The 25,255-nt window shown below is 42.9% G+C and overlaps 1 protein-coding gene across 11 annotated transcripts in view; it reads left to right on the top strand.

The window, feature by feature from the left end:
- Nucleotides 1-25,255, top strand: part of ANK3 (ankyrin 3) — a 754,092-nt gene that overhangs the window by 485,170 nt on the left and 243,667 nt on the right. For all 11 annotated transcript variants that reach the window (XM_056795799.1, XM_056795855.1, XM_056795804.1 and 8 more), the window contains 3 exons: nt 16,630-16,731; nt 17,547-17,645; nt 17,939-18,037. In XM_056795799.1, coding sequence (XP_056651777.1) covers nt 16,630-16,731; nt 17,547-17,645; nt 17,939-18,037 — 300 coding nt within the window. The remainder of the gene's footprint in view (nt 1-16,629; nt 16,732-17,546; nt 17,646-17,938; nt 18,038-25,255) is intronic.

The raw sequence follows: 25,255 nt of genomic DNA, 5'->3' as shown, positions 1-25,255 counted from the left end.
TGGTCCCTCATTCTTCTCCTTTGAAAGGCAGGTGAGTTGACAGTTCTAGGAGATGGGATCTGCAAATTATCCTGGAGAAACTCAGTGGAAATTCTTTTTCCTTTGGGAAGATTGAAAACTAGATTTTTTTCTTCTCCCATGGAAAAGTTTCTGCCTTCTTATTTATTTATGCTAATCACTCTCTGGGAGAACTGTCAGGAGCCAGTGAGGAAATGTCTTTCCCTTTTAGACTACTTTTATGTACTCTCTCCCTAGTTATTTCCTTGTTAACTCCTTCACTAGAGTATTTTAATAATGCTACAGCTTAGGGGCATCCAAGTGGCCCAGGGGAATGAGAGCCAGGCCTAGAGATGGAAGGTGCTGAGTTCAAATGTGGCCTTAGACACTTCCTAGCTGTGTGACCATGGGTAAGTCACTTAATCTTATTTGCCTAGTCCTTACTCTTCTTAGAGTTGTTATTTGTTCATGTTGGTGTTGTTTGTTTCTTTCAGTGGTCTCTGATTCTCCTTGACACCAGTTGGGGTTTTCTTGGCAAAGATACCAGAGGGTTTGGCCATTTTCCCTCCCCAGCTCATTTTACAAATGAAGAAACTGAGGCAATCAGAGCTAAATGATTTGTCCAGGTTCACATAGCTAGGGAGTTCATGAGGCCAAATTTAAACTCAAGAAGATGAGTTTTCCTGCCTCAAGATCCAGCACTCTATCCATTGGGAACCTAGTTGCTTGTCTAGCTCCTAGGAAGTGTTTACTATATGGTTGTCCACCGATTGACTAAGGTGGCCTTCCCAGCATTGTCAACAGAGAAGTTCCCAAGGACAATCTCTTTTCTAGGGACTAGGGTCATTCTCTTTGTCTCCTTTTGTCCCTGTGTTGGTGTGTCTCTGTTTCTCCGTGTCTCCCTATCTCTCCTCTCCCTCCCCCTAATCCACTTCTCTGTCTCTGTCTCTGACTGTCTCTGTTTCTCAGTGTCTCCCTATATTCTTCTCTCCCTTTCCCCAGCCCACTTCTCTAATTCTGCTTCTCTCTCTGTCTCATCCATCTGTTTGTCTTCTCTCTGTGTCTGTGTTTGTGTTTCTCTCTCCCTCTCCCTTCCCACCCTTTCTCCCTCTCTCTCCTCCTCCCCCTCCCCCTTTCTCCCTCTCTCTCTCTCTCCCTCTCCCCCTCTTCTCTCTCTCTCAAAAGCAGATGCACAAAACTAAGAATACAACTTGTGTACCAAAGACCCAAACTGAACAATCCATCATTCCCCGGTACCCAAGCCATTGCTCATGATCCAGAAGGTACAGCATCCTTCGTCCACCTCAGAAGCTGAGCTGTGGCCACTGGAACACTGTTTCCATCCTGGCCCTCCTTAGCCATGGCAGTAGGATGCTCTCTGGCTGCCAGCCCAGTTCAAAGGCACTAACCATGCTGGACATTTGTTGGGTAGAGCAATGACCTCATTTGAAAGGATGACCTTAGGTCAATCCCATCTGATATCCTGGAAACAAAGGCACCCAGGCTGTAAGCCCCCAGTGCACGGGAGCTATGCTGGCCCAGGCTGCCAGGCCTTGAGGCTGGTTGGATGGTATGATGGTCAGCGCTGCCCTTTGGGGCACTTTCTACCCTTCATTAAACCCTTCTTCTTCACTCTTCCAACTCCTCTGCTAAACTGCTCTTTTGATTCAGAAAAAATGGCTTTATTTCCACTAACTAGAAAACTATTAAATCTAAAAGAACAAGCTAGTCCTACCTGCAGGTCTTCTGTGGATAGAACCTGACCAGAGACTCAAAAAGAAAGGAGAAATGCATTCTTCTGTAGGAGGGGACACAGGAGATAGAATGCTGGACTTGGAACCAGGGAGACCTGAGTTCGAATACTACTTCTTACACTTCAGAGTTATGTGGTTTGGGGCAAGTCACTAAACCTCTGTCTGCCTCAGTTTTCTCAACTGTAATATGGGGATAATAATGGCATCTACTTCCCAGGTGTTGTGGGGAGCAAAGGAATTATTTACTTTGGAAATTTCCAAATACTACATAAATGCTACTTTTCATTATTGTATCTCAAAGCACTTGGGATACAATGATGACATGGTGCAGGAGATTACAATGTATTTTATTTATTTTTTATTTTGTAATTTACAATATTTTTACATGTATCATTGTTCAAAACCCATTTCCATGTTATTCATGTCCTCAATAGAGTGATCATTTAAAGTCAAAATCCTCAATCACATCCCCATCAAACCATGTGATCAATCCTATGTTTTTCTTCTGTATTTCTGCTCCCACAGTTCTTTCTCTGGATATGGGTAGAGTCCTTTCTCATAAATTCCTCTGGATTGTCCTGGATCATTGCATTGCTGCTGGTAGAAAAGTCCATTACATTCAATTGTACTACAGTGTATCAGTCTCTGTGTACAATGTTCTGGTTCTGCTCCTCTCACTCTGCATCACTTCCTGGAGGTTGTTCCAGTCTCCATGGAATTCCTCCAATTCATTATTCCTTTGAGCACAAAAGTATTCCATCACCAACATATACCACAATGTATTCAGCCATTCCCCCATCGAAGGGCATCCCTTCATTTTCCAGTTTTTGGCCACCACAAAGAGTGCAGCTATGAATATTCTTGTACAAGTCTTCCCAACAGTGGTATGACTAGATCAAAGGGCAGGCCGTCATTTAAAGCCCTTTGGGCATAATTCCAAACTGCCATCCAGAATGGTTGGACCAATTCACAATTCCACTAGTGTCCCAATCTTGCCACATCCCCTCCAACATTTATCACTTTCCTTTGCCGCCACATTGGCCAATATGCTAGGTGTGAGGTGGTGTCTCAGAGTTGTTTTAATATGCATTTCTCTACTCAAGAGGGATTTAGAACACTTTCATGTGCTTATTGATAGTTTTTCTTTCTTCGTGTGAAAACTGCCTATTCATTTCCATTGACTATTTGTTGATTGGGGAATGGCTTGATTTTTTGTAAATTTGACTTAATTCCTTATATAATTGTGAAATTAAACCTTTGTCAGAGAATTTTATTATAAAAATGTTCTCCCAGTTTGTTGCTCCTCTTCTAATTTTGTTTGCATTGGTTTTGTTTGTACAGAAACTTTTTAATTTAACATCATCAAATTATTCATTTTACATTTTGCAATAGTCTCTCTTGCTTCATCTTAAAATCTTTCCTTTCCCATAGATTTGATAGGTATACTAGTCTATGTTCACCTAATTTATTTTTGATTTCACTCTTTATATTTGTCATTTACTCATTTTGAATTTATCTTGGTATAGGGTATAAGATGTTGATCTAGACCTATTTTTTTCCATACTGTATTCCAATTTTCCCAGCAGTTTTTATCAAATGGCAAGTTCTTGTCCCAATAGCTGAGATATTTGGGTACTTGTCATAAACAGTTTTGCTGAGGTCACTTACCCCAAGTCTATTCCTCTGATCCTCCTTTCTGTCTCTTAGCCAGTACCATATTGTTTTGATGACCGCTGCTTTATAGTATAGTTTAAGATCTGGTATTGCTAGGCCCCCATTCTTCACATTTTTTTCATTAGTACCCTTGATATTTTTGATCTTTTATTCTCCCAGATGAACTTTATTATAACTTTTTCTAATTCTATAAAAAAAGTTTTTGCTAGTTCAATGGGTATGGCACTAAGTAAGTAAATTAGTTTGTGTAGGATTATCATTTTTATTATGTTAGCTCATCCTATCCATGAACAGTCAATGTTTTTTCCAATTGTTTAGATCTAGTTTTAATTGTGTGGAGAGTATTTTGTAGTTGTGTTCATATAGTTCCTGTGTTTGTCTCAGCAGATAGATTCCTAAGTATTTTACATTGTCTAGGGTGATTTTTAATGAATTTTTCTCTTTCTAATTCTTGCTTTTGAGATGTGTTGGCAATATATAGAAATGCTGATGACTTACGTGGGTTTATTTTGTATCCTGCAACTTTGCTAAAGTTGTTGATTATTTCCACTAGCTTTTTAGTTGATTCTCTAGGACTCTTTAAGTAGACCATCATGTCATCTGCAAAGAGTGATAGCTTGATCTCCTCATTACCTATTTTAATACCTTCAATTTTTCTTCTCTGACTGCTACTGCTAGTGTTTCTAGTCCAATGTTAAATAACAGAGGTGATAATGGGCATCCTTGTTTCAGTCCTGATCTTATTGGGAAGGCTTCTAGTTTATCCCCATTGCAGATGATGTTTGCTGATGACTTTAGATATATACTATCTATTAATTTTAGGAAAGACCCTTCTATTCCTATGCTTTCTAGTGTTTTCAGTAGGAATCAGTGTTGTATTTTTCTGCATCTGTTGAGATAGTCATGTGATTTCTGTTGGTTATCATGTATTTTAGAAAGGAGAGAGAAGACACATGCAGGGAGGTATGACATAAGGTACAAGTTAGTAGGGGAGGGATTCAGACAGGGTGCTCCAGGAAAATAGGCAGAAAAGATCGTGTTTAACTGATGGGATAGAGGAAGGCTTCCTGGAAGAGGTAGCATCTGCCTACTATACTTTCAGATTCTAAAATGGAACTGGGAGGGAATCCAGAGTCCATCAGGTCCATGGGCTCTTAACCTTCTTTGGGTTATAGGCCCCTTTGACCATCTCTGGTGAGGGCTGCTCAAAATGTTTTTTTTTTAAAATACAGAAACAAAATACAAGGGATTACAAAAGAAAGTGTGGTTTGGGTCAAGTCACTTGGTACCTCAGTAGCTCAGTGGACAGAGAGCCAGGCCTGGAGATGAGAGGTCCTGGGTTTAAATCTGGTCTCATATACTTCCTAGATGTGTGAACCTGGGCAAGTCATTTATCCCCCATTGCCTCTCTCTTACCACTCTTTTGCCCTAGAACCAATAAAGTTTGGTTTCTAAGATAGAAGATAAGGGCTTAAAAAAAAAACTCAGGATACTAGGTTAAGAACTCCTGATCTATCCTAGCCCCCCCCCTTTTTTTTACAGGCAAGGAAACTGAGACCCAGGGAAATTCATCCATCACACATCACAGATTTAGAGAAAGAAAGAACCGCAGGTCATCTTAGTCCACTGTTCTCACTTTACTGGGACAGTCCTTTGCCTAAGGTCACATAGATAGTAAGAGACAGAGCCCAGATTTGAATCCAGATCCACTGACTCTAAACCAGACATTTCCTGCTCTCCTATAGTCTTTCCCCAAAGAGAAACACATTTCACCAGGCAGAGATGTAGAGGGAAAGCCTTCCCAGCTTGCCAGATGGCCACTATGACTGCAGTGAGATGAAGCAGGAAGTATGGAAACTCCTAGGAGTCCACTGGGACTAAAATCTAGCATATTTGAATAGAAGTAGGACAGGATTAGACCAGGAAGGCAGCTAGAACAAGATGGTGTGGAGGCTTTAGACACTAAGCACCGGAGTTCCTCATGGTGATAGGAAGAGGGTTTGGGCACACAATCAGCATAGTTAGAGTGCTGCATGCTGCAGTAGAGACAGCAAGATGTGCAGGGTCAGACATTGAGTGGAATCTTGCCTCTGTTGATTATTGTCTGACTTAATGTAAATAAACATAGCTGGCATTTTAAGGTGTGCAAAATGCTTTACAAATACTCTCAGATTTTCATTTTCATGTCTGAGTTGTTCTGTTATTTAGTTGTGTCTGACTCTATGTGACCTCATTGGAAGAAATATTGGAGTAGTTTGCTCTTTCCTTCTCCGATGTATGATCTAAACCCAACCTAATTGCAGATGCAGAACTGAGACAGAGGTTAAATGACTTTCCCAGGGTCACACAGCAACTATGAGCCTAGATTTGATTTCAAGTCTGTTTGATTCCAGATTTAGCACTGTGTCACCTAGATTTCCCTTTTGTGCCTCAGCTTCCTCATCTGTAAACTGAGGAGGCTGGACTAGGCAATCTCAAAGATTCCTTTCAACTCTAAAAATCCTTTTATTATTTTCTGTGCCTTAAGAAGGTTAGAAAAAAAAAACCCACCTGTGCTTAAGGTCTCTTCCAGCTCTAAATTCTAAGATCTTATCCAAGTATCTAAAAAAACTTCCTAACACTCAGAGGGATAGAAAGATAGAGAAGAAAGACAGAGACAGACAGACAGACAGAGACCAGAGAGACTAAGAGGAAGAGACAGACAGAGACAGACAGACAGATGGACGGAGAGAGGGAGGCAAAGGCAGGTGAGAGACACAGAGACAAAAAGAGAGGAAAGGAGAGAGGGGGGAGAGAAAGTGGAGAGAGAGGGGAGAGAGGGAGAAACAGACAGAGACAGGGAGAGAGAGAGGGTGAGGGAATGTGAAAACCTCTGGCCTCTGCAGAGGTGCCTTGGACAGATCTCTGCCAAGGTGCCATCCTTGCTATAGTGAAAGAGTAAGGAGAACCCCTAGGTTCTTAGTGACCCTCCATCCCTCCCTCCCATTGCAGTTGTGAAAGTTAGTTCATTTCTGACATAAACTTCTCTATTTCAACCATGCATCCTTGGGGAGCATATTATTCTCTACACTCACAATCTGCTCTCTCTCATCTCTATGATTTTTGCACTGGTCATCCCCACCCTGCCTTAGAAATTCCCAGTCTCCTTCAAAACTCAGCCAAGCACCACCTCCTTCTATGTGGAACCTTTTCTGCTTCATCCCCCACCACTAAAACTCTTTCCTCCAAAAATCAGTGCCTTGTGTCACCCTGTGTGTGTGTGTATGTATGTATATATCCAGCCAGAGTCTTCTCCTCTAGCATTCCAATCCCTTGGGGCCCCTCCCCCCATTGAGGTGATCAGTTTCACACACTCTTCAGCCTGGCACTTTTTCTTTAGTGCCAGCCTCTTTCACAATATTTATGGACCTTTTGTCTTTCAGAGAGAATGTCAGTTCCCTGAGAGCAGAATCTGTTTCGTTTTTCTCTTTGTATCCCTATCACCTCACCCAGTGCCCGCCTGGCACTTATTGATACTTTTTTATTGACTGAAAACTACGGTTCATTAACACATGCTACAAGAATCCTCACTTCTGCCCAGCTGATTTCTAGTTTTCCAAATTCTTGTCTTTTTCTTAAAAAAATATTTTAAAAACATATTTGGTTGAACTTCACAAATACCAAATAAGATGAACAATTTGATATAGACAGAAGAGAAAACAGAGGATTCTGCCAGAAATTGCAGATCTCTCCTATGGACAGCTTACTTTTAGAGCATATAATAGGTTGACCATGTAGCCTTCAATGCAGTCCTGCTCCTCTGGGTTTCTTTTTGCCCTGCATCTTCTCTGCATTTTAAAAAAGATGTCTTGATAAAAGAAGAGAGGAAAGGTGGGTAGGGGGTGTGCCAAGGTATTTTTTTTAATGAATAGAAGAGAACAGAAGAAATTTCAGAAGGAAACCCAGATAAGGAGGGCAGCTTGGAAATTAACTTGAGTATTTTATTATCAACTCTCCCCAAAGCAAGCTGTCCATAATAGAGATTTGTGATTTGATTGAATGTTTTTCTCTTCTCCTTTGTATATGGAAATGTCCTCTTAGTGTTCATTAAATTCTGAATCAAAAATGCATAGCTTTTCAAATGTCTCCTGCCCCTTTTTAAAATTTTTGCTACCTTTTCGCTATCTCTTCTCAGCCTCCCAATACCCTCTCTGTTAGAAAAAGAAAAAGGAAGGAGAACAAAACCTTTGTTAACAAACACACACAGTCAAGCAAAACTAGATTATCACACGGGCTTTGTCTGAAAATGCGTGTCTCATTCTGCATCTGAGTCCATCATGAACCTTGCAAAAGAGAGCAACTGTGTCATGAGTACTAAACTCAGAAATCCTTGTCCAATAGAAGCTTCCCCACAGTAGGTCCATAGTTATTTTGGATCCTGAAGAAAAACCTTTTGAACTTTTTCTTGTCTGAAATTTGATTGACATTAATAATAACAATTACCAATTGTAATTAAAAAATCTAAATTATATCCAAAATTATATTTTTAAAAAATCAAGGAAACATTTCCTTGCTGTGTTACCCTGGGCAAGTCACCTAGCTAGCCCCCATGGCCTAGCCTTTGCTACTTTTCTGCCTTGAAACTGATACATAATATTGATTCTAAAATTGATTTTTATTTTATTGATTTTATTTTTATTCTATTGATTTAAAAAGAATCAGAGGGAAAAAGGTGTACTTACAAGGATCTGGAGCTTCAATTAGGCACCATTTGAATACAAGTGTCCAAGGGGAAGGAAATGATTATACCCTAGAGACACCCATGGTGGTGTGGCCTCACCTGTCCCCACGTTCATGGATATACCTTTGTGCGAATGCTCAGGTCTCTGGATGAACACATCATTGTAAGCCCAGATGAGTCTTCTCCGTGACTGTTGGCCTCTCCTGAGAAATCAGGAAGCTATTCATTGTACGGCCTTTTTTTAAGGTGGTTTCATTCCAAACAAATAATAATTAGTCTGGGATTTGGTCAGAGTCTGGCCTCGAATGATGGTAGTCAAGGCCCTATGGAAGGTTTCGTCACACCTGGGTTCATGGTTATTTCCCCTGGAATGTCTGTTCGACTCACTGCTCTCTTGGAGATCAGGCAATGGTTGGTTTCATCTGTAAATTTGTGAACTTGAGCAGCCCAAGGACAGGTCACTGCCAAGGAGGCACCCATGAGGGGTCAAAGTCTCTCCAAACTGAGCACAAATGGAAGAGCCTCACCTGGAAGGTCCACATCCTTTCAGAGATCTCACCAGATGGGGACAAGGACTATGAGCCAATCTCCTGGCATGTGGCTGTGTCCTGAGGAGGGTCCTCTGAGCAAGCAACGATGGTGGCCAAAGGCATTGATAAGCCCTTGTTCTTTGTGCCACTTCCTCAAGGAAATACCAGCATTGGGTACCATCCCAACATGGCTTTCTCTTCGGCTAATGGCCAACTGGCTCTAAAAATGGGATTTTTTAATGGAGGATGTGGAAAAAGTGGTGTAGGAAAAAAGCGAACGGGAGAAAATTAACCATAATTTTAAAAATTAATCATAATAGGAAATGTTATAAAAATAGAATTAAAATAATTTTAACTAATAAACATAATTGTTGATGTAATACCTACTGTATGGCAGGCACTTTTATGTGTGTTTTATTTTTATGAATGTTATTTCAATTCTCCCAACAAACATGGGAACTATTATTGCCCCCATTTTACAGAAGAGATGATTGAGGCAAACAGAGGTGAAGTGACTTGCTTAGGGTCACATAGTTAGTACATGCTTGAAGCTGGATTTGAACTCAGGTCTTTATTACTCCACGCCTTGGCACTCTATCCACACATAGCTGCCTCAGACAATCCACCTACAGACTCTTATATTTACCCAGTTATTTCCCTCAGTTAGACTGGGAGTTCTTGAGGGCAAGGCTAAGGTTTTGCCTTTCCTTCTATCAAATTAACTCGGTATAGTGCCTGGCATGTAGAAAGCTCAACAGATGTTTGTTGACTGACTGTTTTATTCCATTTTCAATCCCTTAGTCTGGATTCCATTCCATACAGCTGTTCCTTTTGATAGCTTCCTTGGTTACCTCTTTAGCCTAGTTTCCTCACTTCCTACTTATTCTGCTGCACACCCCTGCCAGTCTTCTTCCTAAAGCTACTCCTTTACCCACGGGAGAAGTCCGAGCTATAACCTGGTATTCAAGACCTGCCTCAAACCTGTACCGGCCAGCCTTTCTGACCTCATGGCCAAATATGGCCAATGGAAGGAGGCTTTGTTTACCGCTCCCCCAAGATCGCCAGCTCTACTTCTTTCTCTCAACTTTGCTACAATCATTTTAAACTTAAAATACTTCTCTGCAAGACTCTGCTCAAATCACATCTCTTCTAAGTCTTCCCCTGGCATTCAGCACACAGGAATCTGCTCTTAAAAACAAAAACCTTTCTTATTTTTAATCGATTGCCTCTTTCTACCTGATTGTCATTTCCCCCTCTCTCTGATCACTTTTTAGTCTCCTGGGCAGAGTCATTACTCATCTATCCCTTCTCCTCAAGGCTCTGTCATGGGCCCACTTCTCTGTCTTTGTACCCTCTTGTTTAATGACTTCACCAGTTGCCATGTGTTCAATTATTATTCCTAATCAAATGACTTCTAGATCTTTGTCTCTATCCCTCATCTCTACTCACAACACAAACTGCCTGCTCCTGCTGGATATCTCCAATGGGTGCTCCATTTGGTATATCAAATATCATATGTTTAACATGGAAGTAATTGTTTTCCCTCCACAAAGGTCCTCTAAACTCTTCTGTTTGTGTTGAATCTAGCGCCATATTTCCATTCACCTACGAGTGCCACTTTGGAGACTTTTGGCCCCTTCTTCTCTCTCAGCCCCATTCATTGACCAAATCTTGTCCATTCTAGGGCTCAGTTTTCTTCATTCATACAATTTTCTCCATTCACATGACCCCTACCTTAGTTGACCCCCCTCTCTCAAAATTTAAACTCCCTGAAGGCAAGAACATTCTTTTTTTTAGTATTTGTGTAGTAGGTGATTAATAAATATCTGTTAAATTGGAATGAATTGATATTCTGGAGGGAGGAGAGAGTGGAAGTGGGAAGGCCTCCTGCATAGCACATTCAGGGGTACAGACAGGTGGTAATGAGGGCCTGTGCCAGGAGAGGGTGGTGATGGGAATGGAGAGCAGGGGACAGATGTGAGACATGTTTCAGAGCAGCTGATACTCGTTGCCTTTTTAATGACTATGAGAAATTGATGTGACATTGAATGATGACCAAAGAGACTTTGGCTCTGTGAATTCTGCCCTCCTATCTTGGTCACCCTGATAAAATGCTGACCTGTTTTGCCTCCATCTCCTGCTGGTCCTAATGACTTAGGAAATGACGGGCTCTGCGTAACTCTCCATCTGGCTGAGCTCAGAGTCTTTTGAGATCCAATTTCCTCCAGCAATATTTTTTCTCAAATCTTTTTAAGGAGATATTTGCTTCAACAGAAACAAAAGAGCAAGGTTATAAGCCGGCAACAATTTTAGTGATGGGGGGGGTTCCTAGTTGTGTCTTGAGCATTTTGCAAAAAGGAGAATGCCGCCCTCTTGTTTTGGCAGCAGAGGGGGCGTCTTGGTACTACTCCTGATCGGAGCACCTTCTGGGCATGAGATCTTTCATGAGCTGTCAGTCGTCGGTCATTGCTGCTGCCCAGCAGGTCTCCTGAAACACAGATAGTTTCCAAAGTTCCATTCTCCAGCCAACTCTGTTAGACCACAAGAGAAAGAATGTTATCCTCGTTTTACAGATGAGGAAACTGAACCTGAGAGTTGTAGCCACATAGCAAGCAAAGGTCAGAGCTTAAGCCTGAACTTGGATTCTCTAAATCTAAGACCAGATCTGACCTCAGACACTTCCTAGATGTGTGACCCTGGGCAAGTCACTTGACCCCCATTGCCTAGCCCTTACCATTCTTCTGCCTTGGAACCAATACCCAGTATTGATTCCAAGATGGAAGGCAAGGGTTTTGTAAGCAAACAAACAAACAAATGAATGGATGAATGAATGAATAAATCTAAGACTAGAGCTCTTTTTACCATGCTGCCCTGCCTCAGCAATACATGCCTGGCCCAATGGGAGGCACTCTATTGAAAATAGTGTTAATTCTCCATTTCTTGTTCCTAGTGTAGACTTGCTTCCCACCCTTTCTTTCTCCTATTGGTCCCTCAAATAGATTTCCGAGTTCACCCCTGAATGGCAGGGCCAGTTGCATGGCAAACCAACCATTCTAACTTTAGAGAATTTCAGTTAAATTGATTGAATTGACTTTATTTTAGTCCTAAATACACAGCACTGTTTGAATAGAATAGGGGAGGGATTGCTTTGCTTATTGGGACCCTCCCACCCCCTCCAAAGCCAGCACTCTAGCAAGAAGTGTGTGGTTTGGGGGAAAGGCAACCAGATTTGAGGATGGGAGATCCAGGTTTGAATCCTGGCTTTGATATTTCCTACATGGATGACCTGAGTCGGACCACCTGGCTGTGCCTCAGTTTTCTCATTTGTAAAATGAGGAGATTGGACTCAATGGCCTCCCCGGTATTCCCAGTTCTCCACTGAAGGTCTTGTGATCCTACAGCATCTCACTAGTCATCGTTTCCGTCTTAGAAGAAGCTTTCAAATAATTAACAAGCAGCTACATCAGCTCAACAGATTGAGGGGTATAATTATCAACCAGGTGAAAAGTGAAATTGCTCCCAAGGCCCTTGGGATCGTGACACTCAAAGCTGGCAAGAACCTGAGAAGTGATCTAATCCAAAGTCCTGGTTTTACAGATGAGAGAAATGAGTCTCAGGAAGACGAAACGGGGCTCCCGTGTCTATGTCCCAGGCTCTGCTCTAGGGATTCAAAGAAAGTAAAACAGAACTAAAAAGCAGCCCCTGCTCTAAGGAGCGCCCAGGCTAGTGGGAGAGACAACCACTACGCATAGAGAATGGGCGCCTACGGGATAGACTGGGAATGATGGGCTCAGAGGGTCTGGGAAAGGTTTGCTGTAGAAGTCACGAATTTAGCTGAAACTTGGAGGAAGCCAGGGTGGGCAGAAGATGGAGATGAGGAGGGAAAGGCTTCCAAGGCAGTGGGGAGACATCCTGGGCTCACACTGTTCAGCAAGAGGATGGGCAGAACTCAAACCAAAGTCTTTGGACTTTCAGTTCAATGCTCTTTCCCCTCTGCCTTAGTTTCTCCAATGGAGATGGGGCAGAGGAAGAAAGGAAATCACTCTGCATGTCATTAAGTGCCTGGCACATAGTCAGTGCTTAATGAATGTTTATTGACTGAATAATTCTACTTCCTGGGTGACAGAGCTTCCTTCAGCCCCCTGGTTCCTCTCCACTCCCTTCTTCTCTCCTCCCTTCTAAATCCCAAAGCTGCAGATGGATTTAAGGGGAAGTAGGAGAAAGTGGCCACTTCTAGGACTAAGAGCTACATGTGAAAGTCTAGTTCATTTCTTTTGTTTTTAAACCCTTATGTCCTGTTTTAGAATCATTACTAAGTACAGGTTTCAAGTCAGAAGAGTGGTAAGGGCTAGGCAAGGCGAGTTAAAGGACTTGTCCAGGGTCACACAGCTAGGAAGTGTCTGAGGCCAGATTTGAACCCAGGACCTCCTTTCTCTAGACCTGGCTCTCAATTCACTAAGCCACATAGCTGCCCCCTAAGTTCATTTCTGCCTTGCCCAAAGCCCTGGGGATGACAAACTAGTGACATTCTGGAAAGGCTCAACCACCAGTGTTTATACCAGAGACAAGAGCAGAATTGGGTGAGAGCTCACTGGTCAGTAAATTCAGTAGAAATTAGTTGATTTTTGTGTGTTTTCTTGCATTGTGGTTTAGAAATCAACAAAATCATCTTAAGGGCAGCAAGGATACAGTGGATAGAGTGATGGGCTTGGAGTTAGGAAGACCCATCTTCCTGAGTCTAACTCTGGCCTTAGACATTTACTAGCTGCATGACCCTGGACAAGTCCCTTAACCCTATTTGCCTCAGTTTCCTCATCTGTAAAAGAAGAATGGCAAACCACTCCAGTATCTTTGCCAAAAAAATTCCAAATGGAGTCATGAAGAGTCAGATCAGCCTGAAAAATGACTGACCCACAACAACAAGGCGCAAATGGACAAGCAAACCTTTCCAGGATTAAGATCACTTGAGCTGGCTGAACTCCTCAGTCTTCCCTTGTATTCTGACTCCCCTGCGACCCTGTGGTTGTTTTCTTAGCCTGGAACTTTTAGCCTTTATCTCTGGCAGGCAAAATATTCAGGCCGCCTGATGTCATGAGTTCCAAGGACAGCATCAGAGCCCTTCTGGGAAAATTCACAGATAAGTCAGGGAGCCAACAGAGTGGATGAATGTCCAAATACAAGTGAACCATCCCCATCCAGTTCATTTCTTTTTTTGCTGGTGTGGGAGATAGGGGAAGCCATACTTTTTTATAAACCCCGACCTTCCCTCTTGGACTCAATACTGTGAATTGGTTCCAAGGCAGAAGAGTGGTAAGGACTAGGCAATGGGGGTTAAGTGACTTGCCCAGGGTCACACAGCTGGGAAGTGTCTGAGGCTAGATTTGAACCCAGAACCTCCCATCTCTGGGCCTGGCTCTCAATCTGCTGAGCCACCCAGCTGCCCTCAGAAGCCATACTTTTTAAGGCAAATGTGAACATCCTCAAAGACTGTGTTTGCATGTCCTTTATACAAGTTGCCAAAGCCTTTGGTTGATTCGTCATCCCTTCTCCTTTTTCCCTTAACTCCTGGCTCTGACTGGATCTCTGCATTTGTCCAAGACTTCCCAGAATCCCATCCTTCTCACCACCTCCCCCAAAGTAAATGCTTGGGCACTTCATTAGAACTGTTCATAATCTCAGATATTTGACTGAAAAGCCCCCATTGTAATCTCTGATTTCCATGTCTATTTCAGAGCTTCTTAAATTGTTTTTTGTAAACCCTTATCTTCCATCTTAGTATCATTGCTGTGTATTGGTTCAAAGGCAGAAAAGCAGTAAGGGCTAGGTAATGGGGATCAAGTGACTTGCCCAGGGTCACACAGCTGGGATGTGTCTGAGGCTATATTTGAACCCAGGACCTCCCATCTTTAGGACTAGCTCTCAATCCACTGAACCACCCAGCTGCCCCAGATGGTGTTTTAACAGATGCTTTTTTGATTGACTCCAAGTCAGAGAGAATTTGAGATTTTAATCTTAAACTTGCCACGTACACATTGCAGGGGTGCAGTCACTTTTGTGAATGCCATTTTCTTCAGCTGTTAAAGGGAAGCTGGTAATAGCCTGGACTACCTTAACAACTCGGGGTTTGTGAAGGAAGCTTTTATAAATCACAAGGCCCTCCGTAACTGAGGGCCATTTGGCTCTTCCAGGAAAATTGCCTCTGTGCTGAATTGGGCAGGGCTGATTGACAAAAAAAAAAAAAGAAAGAAAGAAAGAAAGAAAGAAAGAAAGAAAGAAAGAAAGAAAGAAAGAAAGAAAGAAAGAAAGAAAGAAAGAAAGAAAGAAAGAAAGAAAGAAAGAAAGAAAGAAAGAAAGAAAGAAAGAAAGAAAGAAAGAAAGCTCTCTCCTGGTGCCCTGACCTGTTCTTCCCCTCTCCTTCTCCTAAAGATGGAAACCTCCATTTTCACTTTGGAGGGCTCCATGTCAGTTTCCACTTGTGTCATGGCAGTACGTGTCCAAGTAGATGTTATCCGGGCTCTTAATGGAGTTTTCTCCAAGCTAGGGCTTGGATGGCTCAGAACTAACCAAGTCTTTGATCCTCACCCACAAAACTCCGTCTTCTATCTCTCTGACTTTGCGCTCGTCCCCCATGCTTGGGATGAACATCTTCTCTGCACCCCTTTCCACCTTCGACCCATTCATTCCTTCACACCCCAACTGAAGCCTGGCCTTCTACAGGAAACCTTTGGGGGTCCCTCTGGGTGCTCCTAATCTGCCCTGTAGTGATTCTGCAGGTACTTACATACTTGCACGTCCCTCCACACTGAATATAAACTCCTTGAGAGCAGGGACTCTTGATTTTTGACTTTGTATGCTCAGTTGTTAGAACAATGTCTCCCCACACACACACACAGGCTGGCACCTACCCACTCTCCCCATCAGACCACCAAGAGAGGTCTTTGAACATGCTGTAAAAATTAAAGTATAATCTCTAATAATAAAAATATTCTATTTTATGTGGTTTATGAAATGATCATTAGAAATGGCTGAAAGGGTACTTTTCCCCACAGAATTTAACATTTATTCTGGGCATCTGAAAGCATCTCATTTTGAAATCAACTTCTTCCTAAGTTTATAATGGTTTAAAAGGTGCCTTCATTTAACTGGTGGCCCCCATGCTTAATAGAATCAGCAAAGAAGGAAGGGGTCTCTGGCTGAATTTTTCTAAGAACCACATTTATTTCCATACTCTGATAATCTTTAATTATGTCAATGCTCTCTCTCTCTCTCTGTCTGTCTGTCTCTCTCTCTCTGTCTCTCTCTGTCTCTCTCTCCCCCCCTCTCTCTGTTTCTCTCTCTCTCTGTTTCTCTCTCTCTCTCTGTTTCTCTCTCTCCCCCCCCTCTCTCTCTGTTTCTCTCTCTCTCTCTCTGTTTCTCTCTCTCTGTTTCTCTCTCTGTTTCTCTCTCTGTTTCTCTCTCTCTCTCTCTGTCTGTCTGTCTGTCTGTCTGTCTCTCTCTCTCTCTCTGTCTGTCTCTCTCTCTGTCTCTCTCTCTGTCTCTCTCTGTCTCTCTGTGTCTCTCTCCCCTCCCTCATCCTCTCTGTCTCTTTGTCTCTGTCTCTGTCTGTCTCTCCCTCCCCTCCCTTGTCCTCTCTGTCTCTCTTTGTCTCTCTCTCTCTCTCTGTCTCTGTCTCTGATCTGTACACTTTTCTTACACTATTTCCAGGGAAGGATAGAAATAAAGTCATACCTTTATCCAATCATAGGTATAATTTTTTAAAAAGCTGGATTTGCTTCTTGGTTTGTTGTTAGATACTTGCCGAAGGCGTCTGATTGTTCCCATGAGGCCCAACAGCGACAAATGTGCCATCATCATAATGTGTCCTTCTTTTCTGCCTGTTTGGACTGGCAACAAGGTTGGCAAAGAGACTTGTCTCAGCTTTGTTTTTTAACCTCAGCCTTTCTCTTTCTTTCAGTCCGATGCCAATGCCAGCTACCTGAGGGCCGCTCGAGCTGGAAACTTGGAAAAGGCCCTTGACTACATCAAGAATGGAGTCGATATCAACATCTGCAATCAGGTTGGTCAGGCCTGGGGAGCCCAAAGCTCCATTTGTTCTCTCAACCTTAGGGGCGTTTTGCTCCCTATAAACATTTACTTAATATTAATATGACTCTACCTTCCTGCCTCTTCCTCCATCCTATTACCTGTCACCTCATTGTCAATGCCAAAGGATTCCTCTCCTTCAGCTAGAAAAGTGATTAGATTTTGTTTTCTTTTTCATAGTGAGGCATACAATTTATTGCCTTTTAAATTTATTTTTATTTTTTAATTATTTAAAAAAACCTTTATCTTCCATCTTTGAATTAATACTGCTTATTGATTCTGAGGCAGATGGGTGATAAGGTTTAAGCAATGGGGGTTAAGTGACTTGCCCAGGGTCACACAGCTAGGAAGTATCTGAGGCCAGATTTGAACCTAGTATCCCCATCTCTAGGACTGGCTCTCAATCCATTAGACCACCCAACTGCCCCCTATTTAAAATTTTTTTAATAACAAAAATCTATTTTCTTTCCCTTTTCCCATCTCTCTTCTGCCTTGAAAAGAACAATCCTTACAACAAATCTGCGTCATCAGGAACAAACAAATTCCTATATGGAAGCCTTCAGATACCAAGATGTTTGTCTTCTAATGTGTTCTGGAATTCAGTGATGGCCATAATAAATCGTTTAATCTTCAAACCTTTATTCCCCTAACTTAGAGCCCTTGAACATTAAATGCAGGCGATAGTCTCCGAGTTCCCTGGTGTGGCCCGTTCTCTTGCAAGTCCATGATAGGTAGTTCACGTATGATTTTTCTGCATGCTGAGTCAACCTTTCTCTTACTCTTCATCAGAATGGGTTGAATGCACTCCATCTTGCTTCCAAAGAAGGGCACGTGGAAGTCGTCTCCGAGCTGATACACCGAGACGCCAACGTAGATGCAGCCACGAAGGTGAGTGCCAAAAACCAAAGCGCTCTTTCCACTCGTCCAATGACCAAAGTCACCAACGATCGTAACCCACATAGGACACAGAGTGATCATCTTGGATGTCCAGTTACCAATGGCTGCTGCCAGCCATAGGCCCCAATACGAACTAGAGCAAAGATCTGCTGGCCACCATAATTTTCTTTGGAGAGGGAGGAGGGCAAATCAGCCTGGAGAGACAGGTCCTGCTGACCAAGATCTTGGAACAGACAGGTGGCAATGGGCGTGTCAACACTAGTTGTCCTCTTTCCTTTTTGCAGAAAGGAAATACAGCTTTGCACATAGCATCCCTGGCAGGGCAGACGGAAGTCGTGAAAGTACTGGCAACAAATGGAGCCAACCTCAATGCACAATCTCAGGTAAAGCAGCTCATGGGGCAAGCACTTAGAAATGAATGTTCATCGACTGATCATACCAAACACATTTTATGGGCATAATCACATGAAGAATTTTTCCCATTTGTATGTTTATTGGTCTCTGTGTATACATATACACACACACATACACACATATATGTTGTTTATTTCTATGCAGATGTATTCTAGATATATAGAGATATATATTTACCTACCATCTAAAAATAAGATGGGGCAGATTCAAGATAAAAACAATCCTTATATATCACTGCCCAAATAGCCTGAATTTTTAGCTTTTTTGTGGTATCATCTCTAACACAGAAATTAAAGAGGGGGTGATTCCCCCCTCCAAACTGCCTATGAACCCACATTCCTCGGAAATCATTCTCTCCTAATGAATGGTCCTATGTTTGGGATTGGGAAAGTTAGTGACTGACTGGCCACCAACAGCGGGCTAGAGAATGTGTGTAATGTAGCCTTTAGATAAGCCAGTGATGTTAAATAGACACAAAGCAGAGTGTTGAAACGAGCTTCGGGGGCTCAAGGGGGTGGGAGAGGGAAAGGGATTTCCAGCAGACAGCAACTGATCCTAGCAGCCCAAAGCACATGGCTGTTAGAGCCAATAGTATAAGGGAACAAATCACTTTCTGACAAGTGTTCTAGCTTTTGGCAAGGTACCAGATTTATCTTAACAATTGCCTGATTTTCTGGGATGAAAGAAAGAAAGAAAGAAAGAGAGAGAGAGAGAGAGAGAGAGAGAGAGAGAGAGAGAGAGAGAGAGAGAGAGAGAGAGAGAAAGAAAGAGAGAGAGAGAGAGAGAAAGAAAGAGAGAGAGAGAGAGAAAGAAAGAAAGAAAGAAAGAAAGAAAGAAAGAAAGAAAGAAAGAAAGAAAGAAAGAAAGAAAGAAAGAAAGAAAGAAAGAAAGAAAGAAAGAAAGAAAGAAAGAAAGAAAGAAAGAAAGAAAGAAAGAAAGAAAGAAAGAAAGAAAGAAAGAAAAAGAAAGGAAGGAAGGAAGGAAGGAAGGAAGGAAGGAAGGGAGGGAGGGAGGGAGGGAGGAAGGAAGGAAGGGAGAGAGAAATAGAGGGAGGGGGGAGAGAGGGGGGTAGAGAGAGAGAGAGAGGGAGGGAGAGAGGGAGGGAGGAAAGAAGGAAGAAAGGAAGTAAGGAAGGGACTAATCCCCTAAGAAGGCATCTCTGGAGAAATGGAAAAAACGCTGGTTTTGGAGATGGAAAACTTGGGTTCAGATTTTGCTTTGTGCTACTTACTACCATGGGATATTGAGCAAGTGGTTTCACTTCTCAGTCTCAGTTTTATCATCCGTAAAATAGGACAGCAAGATGTGCTTGTTCTCTGAAGTCATGAGATCCTAGCCCTAAAGCTAGAAGATACCTCAGAGTCCATGTAATCAAATTCCCTCACTTTACAGATGACAAATCTTATGATTTTTGAGCATTCTTCCCACAGAATCTTTCACCATGTTCTAAGAATAGAATGATAACATGTGGCTCAATGGCTCACCCTGATCTGAGGGGGACAGTTTGGGTTGGTTTGCTGGAAAATAAGAAGACTTCCTGGACCACAGACCTGGGGCTAGTTGCCCCCACACTGAGCCCCATCTACACTAGCAATGCCTTCTCTGGCATCCATGGATATTCAGAGGCCATGGCAGAGAGCCATCAAAACATTTCCAGAGCCTAGAGATGGGGGGGTCTTATGTGAGGAACAACAGGGAGGCCAGTGTCACTGGATAGATGAGTACACAGGTAAGGGGGGGGGAATGATAAGAAGACTGATTAAATGACTTGTCTAAGGTCACCTAGTCCACAGGTAGTAGAGGCAGTTCTGACTTGACAGCCTATTATATTTATATTCCTTTTCCCTGGTAGACTATGATGTCCTTGAGGACAGGGACAGTGAGTTTGTTCTTCTTTGCCAGTGCCTAGCATGCAGTAAAAATTAATAAATGTTTGCTGACTGACTCACTGACACTGGACAAATCAGCTGGCTAAATTAACCTCCTTGGCTCTCTGTTTTCTCATGTGCCAGATAAAGGGATTGAACCAGATGGCTTCCAAGATCCCTTCAAGTCCTTGTCCAGAGAATTTTACCTACAAAATCTGAGAAAGGAAAAAACTTAAAATAAGTTGCAATCAGCCTGGATTTCTCTGGATGTCCATCTCTTAGAAATGATTTTTTAAATAGTTAGGAGAAGGCAGGTTGTGAAATCCACTTGCATGGAGCTGGGTTTGAAATCTCATGAACTGCAGAGCATGGCAGAGAGGTCCTCCCTTCTGTGGCCGCCTGCCTGCATTGTTACGTGGCCAGAATCCATAATGAAGGGACTGAGCAGTCAGGCACGTCCGCAGTGGCTCCAGTGAAGGATATTTCAGAAGTCACTTTCTAAGACAGAGCACTGAAGGCAGTGTGGGTTGGAGCAGCCAGAGTCCTCAAGCTGGAGGCAGAGAGGAGCTGAGGATGGAACACAAGAAAGGGGTCTGGCTTGAGTCATCATGACCCTGAACAAGTTATTTAACCTCTCCAAGCCTCAGTTTTCTCATCTGTAAAGTAAAGAGGATTGGCTATATGGAGTCTGATGTCCCTCCCTACTTTAAACCCTGTAGACAATTCATCAAAAAGGAAAGCAAGCATTATATGGTATTTAAAGTTCAGTTTGGTGTAACTAGAGGATTCAGTGGGAAAAGAACCAGGTATGGGGACAGGCTTTCTATCTAGGAGGTAGTATGTGAGCTGAGCCTTGAATGACACAAAGAATTCTAAGAGATGGGGGGAGAGGGAGCCGTGACTCAATGTGCAGAGCTAAAGCAGTGGAAAGATGGAATGCTATTTGGGGAGCAGACAGTAGACGACTTGGGCTAGAAAATAGAATGTGTGCATCTATCCTGGATAGGACTTGTGTTGTATTTAGTTGTTTGCATGTTGACTCTCCCATTAGATCATGAGCTCCTCGAGAGCAAGGACTGTCTTTTGTCTCTTTTTGTATCCCCAGCACTTGGCACAGTGACTGGCACATAGCAGGCACTTAACACATATTGATAAGAAATTAGCTACTTCATTTAAACCAGTAGTAATGTTTACAAGTCAAGAAAAAGATGCTGGATGTGTCAACTAATGCTTAGCCTAAGTAATATTTTTGTTTGTTTGGCAGCTAAGTGGTGAGAGACAGAGTGGAAAAAGTCAGAAACCCTGGGTTCAAATCCTGCCCTGCCTCTTCCTTTCTGTATAACCCTTGGCAAGGCAGTTAGCTACTTTGAGCCTCTTTTTTCTCCTTTGGCCAACGGGGGAGGAGAATAAATTATCTCACAGCCAACAAGTATTTATGAATCACCATCTTGACCTTAAACTCTAGGCTCGATACTGGGGACAAGAAGTGCAAAACATGGGGCTGGCTCTCCCCTCAACAAGCTTACTTTCTCTCTGGGAAAGACAACATGAACACAAGAAGGGAATAGAGAGTCTGGGGTTTAATTGGGGGAAGGGGGCACTCCCAGAGGAAGAAACTCCCTCTACCAGTGGGCTTGTGAATGGACATGTGTACATGTGTACCCATATATGTTGGGTGATACATTTTTCATGTGTATATATGTGTGTGTGTGTAATTTGTGTACATGCAAATAATACAAAATCTTAAGAGATTCAAAGTTTAAAATCTTTCATGTCCCAAAGGCGACATTCCATAGAACCATCAGCCCTTTGACCTCAATGTCTGCCTCTGAGGATTTCCAAGGGCCCAGCAGCTGAGTGATGGCTCTGCCATGTTTTGTCTTAATCCAAGTCTATTTGTGGCACTGGGAACACACCGCCCTGAGAGGCAGGGAGAGAGATTACCAAGGGGAGATTTATGGCTGATGTTACAGAAGGCTTCTCTTCTAAAAAAAGGTGGGGGGAATCATTCCAGGAGCTTAAGCTTTCAAGGATGAAACATCATTAAGAGTAGATAAGATAATGATCATAGTAATAGTAACTAGCATTTCTATAGCTGTATTGCCTTGGATAGTTTTGAGGTGACTCAGTGGATGGAGGACTAGGTCTGGAGTCAGAGAGACCCGAGTTCAGATTTGACACAAGATACTTACCAGCTGTGTGACCCTGGACAAGTCACCTAACCTTTGCCTCAATTTCCTCACCTGTGAAATCAGGGGCAATAATAGCATCTGACTCTCAGGAACAGTTGTGAGGGTAAAATGAGATAATATTTGTACAGTGCTTAGTATATAGTACCTGGCACATAGCAGTGTGCTTGTTCCCATCTGTCTTTGTTCCTTCCCTCCTTTTCTTACTTCTTTTTCTTGTCCTATTGCTCTTGCTCCCTCCTTCCTTTTTTTCCTTCCTTCCTTCCCTCCTTCCCTTCTTCTCACCTTCCTTCCTTCTTCCCTTTTTGAGGTTGCAAAGCACTTTACCCTGGTTATGCCATTTGATCCTCACAAGAGCCTAGAGAGGGAAGTGTTCTTACTACCCCAGAGTTCCCTCCCTTCACTCCTTTTGAGTGGCACCTAACGATACAATGAGTTAAATATAGTCTCCCCTTTTCTTAATGAGTTAGGTCTATCCTCACAAATTCCTCTTGTTCTGCCATCATGGAATATGGCTGTTTTCCCCATGCACTTTGGTCTCTGGTGGCTCTACTCAGTGGAACCTGAGTGCTTTTTTCTCACACACCTGCCTTCCTCCCTGTTATCCTGGGCAGGCTTTTATAACTTGGACTCCTAGAATCTTAGAGCTAGAGAGACCCGGGGGGGTGGGGGGGCATCTAATCCATCCTCAATAGAAAGTCCCTCCTGGAAGTTGGCAGCCATCGTGCCATCAGGTACTTTCATCTATTAAAAAGTTCATTGCATCTTTATGAGAACCCGTTCTAGTTTTGGACAGTCAATCAGCTAACAACAGCCATGTGCCAGGCACTGTTCTAGAGGCAAGGGAAGGGACAAGACCTCCCCTGCCCTCAAGGAGCTCCCAGTCTAATTCTGGAGACGACAAGCAGATCACGGTGAACAGACAAGATGGGCACAAGTGATGACCAGCAGGAGGCCTGTCCTCATGTTAAGGGGGCCTGAGAAAACCTTGCAGCAAGTGGGACTTTGGCTGCCACCTGAGGGAAGCTAGGGAAGCCAGTAGGCACAGACGGGGTGGGAGGGCATTCCACACACGGAGGGCAGCCAGTGAAAATGATCTGTCAGGAGTTAGTGTCATGTGTGAGGAATTACCAGCAGCCCAGTGTCCCTGATCAGAGGACATGGAGGGGAGGAAGGTGTAAGAAGACTGCAAAGGTAGGAAGAGAACACATTTTCACAGGCTTTGAAAGCCCACCTCCGGAGAAAGAACCAAGAAATAGAAATAAGCCCAACGTAGTTTGATAGTGAAATAGGTCTTCTTTGTCAAGGGCTGCCTTCTCTGGTGCAGGCAGGGGAGAAAGGGAGACAGATTCCTGGGAACTTTAATGGAACAAGCAAACCAATCAATCAATTTTTAAAAAATAAATTCAAACAGAAGCTTTTCTATTTGTTCCTGTAATAGGCAGCCATTGCAGCTTATAGAACAGGAGGTGATATGGCCAGATCTGTGTTTTAGGGACATTGATTTGACAGCTGAGTGGAGGACAGATCTGAGTGGGGAAAGAGAAGGCAGGAAGACCTACCTCCCAACAGGCTATTGCAGTAATCATGGTGGGAGGTGATAAGGACCTGAACTAAGATGGCAGGGAAGGAGGAATATTGGAGAGATGTTACAAAGGGACAAAGTGCAAGTCTTGACAATGCTTGGCTCTAGAGAAGGTGGGAGGGTGGGGAGGGAGGGATACAGGAGGACCTCCAGGCTGCCTGCCTTGGCGAACATTCTTACACTGCCCCTTTCCATAATTCTAACGTTTCTCTCTCCAGGCTAACAATCCCAGTTTTTTTTTTTTACTTGCCCCCCCACCCCGCCCCTCAGCAGCATGATTTTGACTCACCCACTTAGTTGCTATCTTCTGCCTCACCTTCAATCTGTCACTTCCTGTTGTCACTTTCTCTGTTTGCATCAGCTGCTTCCCCTCCTCATTTTTTGCTTCTAATCAAGAAATCAGATTACTACCCGGCATTAAATGAATATGTGAAATAAGAGTAAATAGCACCTCTAAGTAGGTGGGTTTGTGCCTCGATGTTTCTCATTGCTTCCAAAGATCTTTAAATTTATTTCCCGGTTCTGGATGTTACTGAGCATCTGCTCTAGAGGGTGAGGAAATGAAGGCAATTCACAGAAACCATTTATCAACCAATTGGTTCCCAAGCCTTTTCTCTGCCCCTCAAGATGGCGGCAAGTTGATTCCAAACTAATAATCATTGTGTGTGCTCACCACAAAACATGGTCCTTAAGTTTTCCAAAACTTCAAGTATTAGAGGATCTTTGACTGAATTCTCTTTAAGCTAAGCAAGCTTTAAGCTAAACCCAAGCCTGCCTCAAAGACCAAGAAGGGTGGAAGAAAAGTAGAAGAGAAAATCATTTATTGGGTAAAAATACAACCCTGTCTAAGACCAGCCATTGAGATGTCTTCCTTGGAAATGGCCAGGAGAAGAAGCCATCTTTCTTAGCTGCTTAGAGGTCTTTTATCAGCAGTGAGCACACCAACAAAAGAAGTCTAACCTTACTAAACTTCTTGCCATCTTCTCTTTTTGGCTTCCCCTTGCCATTTTATTAGCACAGGCAGTTATTGTGAGGTGGCTCAGTTGATAGAGCCATGGAATTGGAATCAGGAAGACCTGGATTTAAATCCAGTCTTGGATACTCACTGGTTTTGTGACCCTGGACAGGTCACTTTATCCTTTCTACCTCAATTTCCTCAAGTAGAAAAATGGGGATGATTATAGTAGCTACCTCCCAGAAGTAAGTATCAAATGAGATGACATCTGTAAAGTGGTACAGAGAAGGCACTTCATAAATGTTAGTTCCCTCCTTCCTGGTGTGGAAACTCCCTCTGCAGACCAGTAGTTCCCATTTAGAGCCTGGTGCTTTGGATTTTGAGAAATTAAGTGTGCTACCCAAAATGCAGGTCTTCCTGGATCTAAGACTGTCTTCCCACTATTCCATAAGTCACCTGAATAATTCATTATAACCCCATATAGACACCAGTACCTGGTTCCACAAAAGCCCAGAGCTAGCAGAATGACAATGTATTGGACAGCTAGTGTCAAAGGAACTGAATGGAGTAGAGCAGAGATGGAGTCCTTC

The sequence above is a fragment of the Monodelphis domestica genome, chromosome 1, assembly GCF_027887165.1.
Source record: "Monodelphis domestica isolate mMonDom1 chromosome 1, mMonDom1.pri, whole genome shotgun sequence".
NCBI classification, from domain to species: domain Eukaryota; kingdom Metazoa; phylum Chordata; class Mammalia; order Didelphimorphia; family Didelphidae; genus Monodelphis; species Monodelphis domestica.
This window is presented reverse-complemented; position numbering and strand designations above follow the sequence as displayed.